This window comes from Portunus trituberculatus, chromosome 45, assembly GCF_017591435.1.
Source record: "Portunus trituberculatus isolate SZX2019 chromosome 45, ASM1759143v1, whole genome shotgun sequence".
Classification (NCBI taxonomy): Eukaryota; Metazoa; Arthropoda; class Malacostraca; order Decapoda; family Portunidae; genus Portunus; species Portunus trituberculatus.
In genome coordinates this window covers 2,776,589-2,786,104 of record NC_059299.1, presented here as the reverse complement: position 1 = coordinate 2,786,104, position 9,516 = coordinate 2,776,589, and the positions used below count along the sequence as shown (strand labels likewise).

Sequence of the window (9,516 nt, the reverse complement as noted above, 5' to 3'; positions counted from 1 at the left end):
TGTCGCCCACAACAACAAACACAGTCAAGTGATGTTAGCGCCTTTATCAATATATGTGAAGTAAACCTGCAATGTTACTCACTATAATTCCCATTGGTGACTGATTTCTTTCACAGTGAACTGGTCCAACGCCTCATCCAGCAAGTCTCTCCCACCTCATTGACTGGCTGGGTGTCTTATAAAAACTATCATGCAGCGCTATACATAATTATAAATTTAATAAATTTAAGTGCTTATCTAATCTGTTTTTAAACATTGTCAAACTAGTGCTATTTACAACCGTCTCTGGCAATGCATTCCAGAAGTCTACCACCCTATGACTAAAGAAATATTTTCTTATATCTAACCTGCAGCCTTGCTTTCTAATCTTCCTGCCATGATTTCTAGTCCTACTTCCCTCCTCTAAGGTAAAGAAAGATCTCACATCTATGTAGTTTGTATCTGAGAACATTTTAAATATCCCTCTTATACATCTCCTCTCAAATGAAAACATGTTTAATGCCTTTAATCTATCTCTATATTCCAGGCGCTTCAAAGCTGGTATCATCCTAGTTGCTATCTTTCCTCCCTGCATCAACAGTCCAGTCCATCATGTTTCCAGACTTGCCAGAGATACCAGAAGATACTGAAACAGCATTCAGTTTGGTGCAGAACTATCAACAGCAGCTAATGGAGCATTCATTCGTCATGTCTTATCATTTGTTTATTTACATGTGACGTCACAACTGGCTAGCGGAAAGTCGAGCCTGCTCTGCAGCTGGCTTGAGTTTGGCCGGCCCTGCCTTAAAGCGGGCTACGCTCTGGCTCAAGTTTGGGGACATGAAAGAACACAAAATGACGTCAGCCTTAAGCCAGGCTTAAGGCTGCCTTAAGCGTGGACTATCAAAAACGCGCCTCATTGGCCTCGGTCTGGGTCCTGTCCTGCCCCGCTGCCAGACAAGCTAACCATTCTTGGGAAAAACTCTCGTATGCATCACTCATCAGAGGCGTTGCGTGTACACCGATTGTATTAGCAAGAGGGGAGTAATTTGACTATTCGTTCCTAGAGGATGACTACACATAACTTGTACTCTCCTTCCTCAAAATGCAAAGCCATAAACTTCACCCCTTCCCACCATCCTCATGCCAGGTAATAATATTACGGATTATATAATATGCCAGACTACAATAGGTCATATAGCACTATTTGGAAAGGGAGGGAATATGTTGTGCAGAGGGTGTAAATAACATAGCCAGTTTTAGGTTATAGAAACAGAAGTTTATTGTTGCCAATATCCTCTTCACATATTCGCACAAAATTTTTTTGCATTTTACTGATCGAACTGTTATGGGATTTTTCGCCCGTTGGTTGGGCATTTTCAGTTTTTATAAAAGGTTTTTCATTTTATATTTATAGCATTTGTAGTTTTACTATGTTTAAAAGTGGCAGGTCGGAACCGTCATAACTATAAATGGGAATCCTTGCTAATAATCTTGGGAATCCTTTGCTAACATTGTCCTTTGTTGACTACGTTCAGACTTGCCATAACTGCATTATAATGAACATAAAGGTTACATTATAAGCATTTTCAATGTTACTCATCTTACGGGTTTTTTATATTTTACGATTTTTTTTAAGATTTTTTTGTATATTGACACCTACTTGACAGACTGTTCACGTGGTTGTGGTCGAACCTAAATTATGCCTCGTCTATTGGAGTCAACATATCATCAAAAAAATGATGGCCTTTTAAACATCTTGACCATTGATATGAAACCCATAAAACAAAACTGATACTCCAATAACAGGGCACAAAAGGAAACTAAAAAAGAATACAGCATAGAGAATGTGTGGAGATGGCTGCAGCTTATTACTCTTACATGTCATCCTTCTTCTGGGCAGCCACAGCCACAGCCACTGCCTGTTGTTTAGCCTGGTGGGCCTGGAGCACAGCCACAGCCTCCTCAACCTTGGCCTTGAGAGAATTACGATCCTCCAGCATGTGAAGGAGGTCAGAATTATCAATCTCCAGCAGCATGCCAGTGATCTTTCCTGCAAGCTCAGGATAGATTTCCCTGATGAGCGGGAAGAGACGCTCTCCAAGCATCTGCTTTTGTTCCTGAGGCATGGCTGAGGCCAACATGGATGGAGTGAGTGGCTCCTGGCCCTGGATGTGCACTGCTGGTTGAGCCACTGGAGCCACTGAGGCAGCTGCTGCTGGTCCGCCACCAGACACTGCTGGTGGATTGCGCATGTTGTTAGTGTACTTGTAGTTAGAAGCCCGGGCAGCGTTGGATAGTGCAGTGGGTGGTGGCACTCCTCCTGCATTGGGTGCCACAGGGCGGGCAGCCTGCAGCAAATTTGGGATTTGCTGCTGTTGGGCAGCAGCAGCTGCAGCAGCGGTAGCCATGGGACGGACATTGCGGGGTCCAGGTTGAGCTTGACGAGGTGCTGACCTGAATGGAGCTGCCTGCATGGGGAATGCAGTGGTGGCTTGGGCTCCAGCACGCACCTGGGCAGCTGGCTGTGCAGGCCAGCGTGGAGTGGCCCTGATCTGAGCCATCTGTGGTGTGTAGAAACGCTGGGTCTGTGGCATTGTGGGCATGAAGTAGCTGGTGCCACCTGGCTGGAACATCTGTCCCATTTGCTGCATGCGCATGCCAGCAACACGCTGCATGTACTGTGAGGCAAGGTGGGCCTTCCTGTCTTCACGGCGCTGGGCCAAGGCCACATACAATGGCTTACTGACCAAAATGCGACCGTTCATTTCAGTAACTGCTCGTGTGGCTTCCTCTGGGGTGGAGAAACAGACAAATCCAAAGCCTTTGGACCTGCCATCTTCTGTCATGACCTTGGCACTGGTGATAGTGCCATAGTTGGAGAATTCTTTACGTAGCCTCTCATCATCAATTGTGTCATCCAGGTTCTTGATGTAGAGATTGACTCCTTGGTATCTGTTCATTCTTTCAATCTTCATCATTTCGAACTTCTTCTTGAGTTCAGCCTGGCGCTCGCCTCTCTTCTGAGCCCGTCCAACATAGATCTGTTTGCCATTCATTTCCTTGCCATTGAGTTCATCACAAGCCTTCTCAGCAGACTCTGGCTCATCAAAGGCAACAAAGCCAAACCCTTTGGATTTTCCATCCTCTGTGCACATGACACGATGGCTTGTGATCTTACCAAACTTGGAAAAAATTTCATACAGCTTCTCATCATCCAAGTCATCGCCAAAGTTCTTGACATAGACGTTGGTGAATCTTTTGGCCTTCTCTCCCAACTCCTTTTCTCGTTCTGCTCTGGGGATAAACTTTCCGACATAGACCTTCTTCCCATTGAGCAACATGCCATTCACCTTCTGTATGGCATTTCTGGCAGCTTCCTCAGTCTCAAAGTGTACAAAGCCATAGCCCTTGGAGTTACCAGACTCATCAGTGGCAACCTGAAACAAAACAAAATACTATTACCTCTTGTTATCCATAGAGGTTAAGTAACAGATACACCCATGGATAAGAAACATCCATGTAGTCAGGGCCCCAAGTTAACTCCTAACAGACCAGAGGTGGCTAAAGCCACTTAACCAGGTGATGACTGGAGGTAATTATAACCACTTTGCAATCAAACTACTTGTCAGTTTTTGTAGTTTCATCTTCGATAACAATACCTACAAGCTGGTTAAGCCAATCTCTCAGTCTGCCCTGCTCTCCCTTTGGTTAAATGGCCAATGCTCCTCTTAATAGCAATGACAGTGATTCTGATGAATCCAATCCAATTTCTTGCCTGTTCCCTATGTCCTCAGACCCCAACTCCACACGTTACCCGCTCCCACCTGCTGCCTAGAGTTCACATGACCACAGTAAACAAAGACAAGTGGCATATCCAGCTTCATATCACAGAAACAGCAATTAACAAGGGGTGACTAATGTACTTTGGGACACTGATAAAACAGTAGTTAAGTCCACTGACAGGATAAGACACTAATTCAAGATAGTACATGTCAGACATTTTTTTCAGCGTCAGAGGATTCACTATATGTAACTCTCTTCCTAGTGACTTATTACTACTCAATCTATTTCTTCATTTAAAGCAAATCTTTGTAAACACTTAGGTGATAAACCATGAGTATGTCTAATCCTGCTATTCTATCTCAGTCTACCCATCAACTCTTGCTTTCTTTTCTGCTAGTGATACACCATCCAGCTTTTCTTTCTCAGTAATTTACAAATTAAGTAATATGATCGATGAGCCAGTGTTATCAACAGTGTGGCTCCACAGGACTTCTGTTATTCTTGGAATAACATGGATCCAAGGGGCCCCACCAAATAAGAGTAATATCATATGAAAATAAAAATTAATGTTAGACATTACTGGTTAACCAATAAAGCTGGTGGGACAATACAAGGAGTAAAAAATATTAGCTGGATTATGGAACACTATAAATGGAGAACAATACAACACAGGCTAGATACAGAACAAAATATTTGTGAGCATTATTACCATTCAAAATACATCAATAGAGATTAACTCAAGTGCATTTGTGTGCTGAGAAAGATTGATTATCAGTACATACCTTACAACTCAAGATGTTTCCAAAGGCTGAAAAAGTGTCGTACATGGCCTTATTGTCGATGGATTTATCCAAGTTCTTGATGAAGACATTGCCTACACCAGACTTTCGAAGAGAGGGATCACGCTGAGACCACATTATGCGGATGGGCCGGCCCTTCATCACGTCAAAGTTCATTGTGTCAAGGGCTCGCTCGGCATCTGCCGGCTGTTGGAAGTTCACATATGCATAGCCCAGAGAACGCCTGGTAATCATGTCTCTGCACACTCGGATGGACAGCACTGGGCCAGCTGATGAGAACTGGAAATAAAGAAAAAGACCAATGAAATCCAAACTATCTTCCCTATCTAAACCAAGAAAGTTGAATGAAAGTACATCAAACTGAATGCAAATGTGACAAGCTAAAGGCATCCCAAAATAAACAAAAATGCTCATATTTCATTATAGGGTATGCTGCCAAGGTGATAACCATTTAACCAGCAAGATTCTAATCAGGAATAATAAAAATGTGATTTGTACTTTGCTGAATTACTTTCTCCACACACACACACACACACACACACACACACACACACACACACAAAAAAAAAAAAAAAAAAAAAAAAGTGAAAACATCTTAATCTTTGTCAATAAGTTATAATAACACAGCTCATGTATGTAGGATGAACTGAAAGACCTCAACATCATCGCTTTCATTCAATGTCCACATTTTCCCCACTTAGGGTGGGTTAGGGTAGGAGACGATTGCTTTCTACAACTGGCAATCTTGTGCCATATGTTCCTCTATTCCCAGCAGATTCATATTACACACTCCCTCCACCTTTTCTTTGGCCTTCCTACCAGCCATCAGCCTCCAACCCTAACTTCCTCCACCTCACTCAACACCCCTCCCGCTGCCCTCCTAATTTGACTGAACCATCTTGGTCTTTTCTTCCTCAGCTCAACGGAGGTCTTTAACATGAGTATTTAAAATAATATCTTACTTTCTCAAACAGCATGGCCTCTGTACAATCAGCATGCAGATCTCCAACATAGAGCGAAGCAAGAGGATAGCTAGGGCCACTGGGATTCATCTTGCAGCCAAGTCACACCTGAAATAAAACAATCCATAAGTAAATGGGAAAAACTTTTCTTAGGTCCACTGCACTATTTATCACAATCCCTTCATATGTATACATATATTACTTTATACCTGCCTCCAGAGATGTACAGATATTTCTTTCAATACAATTCATTACAATCATTTTCATTCCCTACACTGGTAAACTCTGGAACTCTCTACCTGTGTCTGTATTTCCACCTGCCTATGACTTAAACTCTTTCAAAAGAGGAGTGTCAAGACACCTCTTACGTTAACTGGACCCTCCTTTTAGATTTTTTTTGTTTTTTCTCTTTCTACTTTCTTCTTAACAGGGCCTGGCAACCAGCGGATTTTTTTTCCAACACTTTGTTTGCCCTTGGCCAGTGCCCTTGTAATGTAAAAAAAAAAAAAAAAAAAACAATCACCACTATTAGGTACAACATATACCACTGTACTCATCCTATATCATAACATTAAGCTGGTAAAACTGTAGTGTTCTGCTCATTATGAACCGTCAAATATAAAGCAGACAAATTTATGAAAGAATGCAAAAAACAAGAAACGTAGATTTACTCATCTGTACAGTAAGTACCACAAATTTAATTTTGCCCGTAGACTTCTATAGCAAAGCAATAGTGTGTATAATTTTATAATCATTGCGGAGATAGAATGACGTGTAACATAACAATAACATTTACAATATAAATGCCACACAACTAAGTTACCAAGACCATTGCCCAACGCAAAAGACCAAAAAATGAGAAAACGGCCAGCAGGAAGAAGTTGAAATGAGAATCATAAACATATATAGGCTTAGTTCCTATTTTATTAACATTCTCTGTTCATTTTATCTTGTGGATTTTATTGAACTAATATGACAATGAGGAAAAGAAAAAAAATTATTTAAACCTATTCAAAATACTAATTTCTGCCATTAACTTTATTAATAAAATAAAAAATTATATACTATGAATTTTATTACCTATTCAAAATACTCTAATTTCTGGCATTTAATTTATTAATAAAATATAATCAAATTTGTAATGAAGCATCCACTTATATTCACACTATACGTACTCACACTATTTCGGTGTTAAGAGGGAACCTATATTTCAGTGATACTTACTTTCGGTGTATTTCGGTGTTAAGAGGGACCCCTAAATAAAAACCAGCTTCTTAAGCACTAGTTTTCAGTATCTGCTTATAACAGACAAATTTATGTAAAAATACCCAAATTAATAAACACCTTTATAAACCTAAAAGTAAAATGGAGACGACTATTCATAATGGTTAAGTTAACAGACAACCTAAGAATATGGAGCCATTCTAACTGGGATCTAATAAGCATTATGCACACAGCAATAAATATGACCTCTTAAAACATGTTAATTCATCCATGGAGAGGTTACCAAGGAGTTTCACCTATTACTACGTTCCTTTCAGCAATCAACACTTCCCAACTTAAGTTACAATACAGGAAAATGGACTACACAATTTTAGTATGATCAGAGCAGAAGTACTCCTATCAGTAGGTCTCAGTAAGAAGAGCAAACCACTGCTCCCAAGCAAGGCCAAACACACCACACACCCTCACCACGTTGTTCCAAGACTACATCACCGAGCCACATGCACCACCACCAACTCTGCATAGGTAAGCCAGATGAAATAACCACAAAAAAGAGGCTAAAGCACTATATGGGGTCTCGTTAGGCCTACAAACATACCCTTAGCATGCTGTGGGGCCCATCTACACCCCATCACTCCTTATATAGCCTGATACCCTAAACTAACAACACCAACATAACAGACACAAATACCGTTAAGGACCATTATGCCACTGGGTAACCTTCCCTGCCTCTCCCGATACCACATGCACACACACACACACATGCTGTCGCGAAGTAAATGATTTCCCCAGTTCCTCTCACCCTCCCCTAAAGGCACCAGCATGGGTCAATCACAACCATTGCACACCCTGACCTCTACGAAGCTCTAATTATAGGTCAGTGAGGGCACAGCTCCCCCCTCACCAGGTCACGCTGCCTCCGTGGGTCTGCCTCGGCCTTGAGAGTGCGCGCCGCCATGACACCTTCTCCCCGTGTCTCCCTCACCATATGTTGCCCCCATATGCCCTCCACAGCCGCCCACGCCACCCCAGGACACACAGCCCATTCCTACAGTAATGCCCAAGCCCCGCATGCACTAGCACAGGTTCCGTGTATCACTAGTTACTACAGAGAGACAGGCAGGTAAACATACTCACCAACGTCACACACACAAAAACTTTCTTCTATTTCACTTCTGTTTCTAGAACCGTTTGCAATTTTTATGGGGATTTTGTTATTTTATAATTTTTTTGTTTTTTTTTTTAGATTTTTTTGACAAAGATTATATCGAGTGGTGTGTGATACTAATAAAATTAGCGACACACAACCACACGTGAACAGACCCTACGTTAAATGTAATAGGGGTGCGCTCTCCGCGCCGCCAGCTATATATATAAGCTCGGGCCGCGGCGCGCCGGTATCCCTCCGCCAGGGAAAGTGATGGGAAAACCTTCACTCTCAAAACACATATTATCATCTTCCCGGTGACGAGATGGACAAAGTACTATTCATCTATAACCATATGCCTAAAATTTCGTAAAATAGTTCAATCAATAAGATTCAAATAGGTAAGAAGATGGATATTAGTTGTCATGTGAAAGTAGTATTAATCCGCCTCAATCTCTCACTGTAAAAGATGCCAGAATTTCTGGAAGAATTTTTTTCTACTGAAACTACTACACTCGAAATTTGTGAAATGTGAACAAACTCAGTAGACTTATGCAAAAACTAAAGATACACACAATACGTGCAACAATAGTTCCGAGGAAAGTATTCAAGTATGGAAAAAGGAAAAACATTACCTTCCCTTCAAGGCCGATTGGGGATGACTATTATAAACTGTTCCAAACCACGATGCAATGACAGATTGTTTGCCAAATAATGCATCGTGACAGCAAACTTCTTAATTCCACTAGGTTATATATCCAGTAGCGTAGACCCTAATCATGTATCTGCTTGCTGAAGTCACGCACACATCTACTTAGACCAACTATAGGCTATGGTCTTCTTACAATTAATATATTTATTCCCTGCATATATATGTCGTAGTTATGATGCAACATGAGCTCCTCCACCCACTCACTCTCACAAGAAAAAAAATCTAGGCTACCTTAGACTGAGACCTTTCAATACGGCCTACCACCACAGGCTTCACTGATGCGTCAATCAGTCAGTCACTTATATAAACATGCCTACTTGTCGCACCCACTCACTTAATACACAAGACAAATCTAACTAACTTAACTAATACGTGGATGATATACAGTTGAACAAAACAACTTGTGTCTAGGCACAATATTCACTACATATGTTATTACATTAAGATCACATGCATTTACTTTCAACACATATACAATTGTCAATATATATTTCTAACGTTAGTGAATATTGTATGTACAATATACAATAGGCTACCTATAATTTCTAAGTCATTATTATTAACTCCACCACAGCAATGATAACAAGAACCGTATTCCCATGGATTCGAAGGTTAGAGAAAATTGTGATGGCTGGTGGAAAGACGAAAGAGATGCAAAGAATAAACATCAACTATGAAAATGGGTCCACGTTTCATTTCATCGCCTTCATCATTTCAACCATAACCCTGTGATTTTCTCTTGGATTTGAAAGTAAGAGAAAATGGTAACAGCTGACGAGATACAGTACAATAAGTTTTCCAGCGCGGCACCACATCAGCTGACGTGAGCCGCACGATACCATACCAGACTCAAGTATCACACTCTTATTACTCCTCTCGTTTGTATTGACTGATGTCATCAATGAA

At 41.2% G+C, this 9,516-nt stretch overlaps 1 protein-coding gene across 2 annotated transcripts in view; it reads right to left on the bottom strand.

The window, feature by feature from the left end:
• Positions 1 to 1,236: 1,236 nt before the first annotated feature.
• Positions 1,237 to 9,516, bottom strand: part of LOC123519323 (polyadenylate-binding protein 4-like) — an 8,979-nt gene continuing 699 nt past the window's right edge. Inside the window, exons 1-4 of one of the 2 annotated variants that reach the window (XM_045280538.1) lie at positions 7,889 to 8,105; positions 5,528 to 5,635; positions 4,548 to 4,844; positions 1,237 to 3,419 (exon numbers count right to left, since the gene is read on the bottom strand). In XM_045280538.1, the coding sequence (XP_045136473.1) occupies positions 1,857 to 3,419; positions 4,548 to 4,844; positions 5,528 to 5,617 (1,950 nt within the window). In that variant the 5' untranslated portion in view covers positions 5,618 to 5,635; positions 7,889 to 8,105 and the 3' untranslated portion in view covers positions 1,237 to 1,856. Of the gene's footprint in view, positions 3,420 to 4,547; positions 4,845 to 5,527; positions 5,636 to 7,888; positions 8,106 to 9,516 lie in introns of those variants that run through there. The other variant, XM_045280539.1, reaches the window with a different exon arrangement.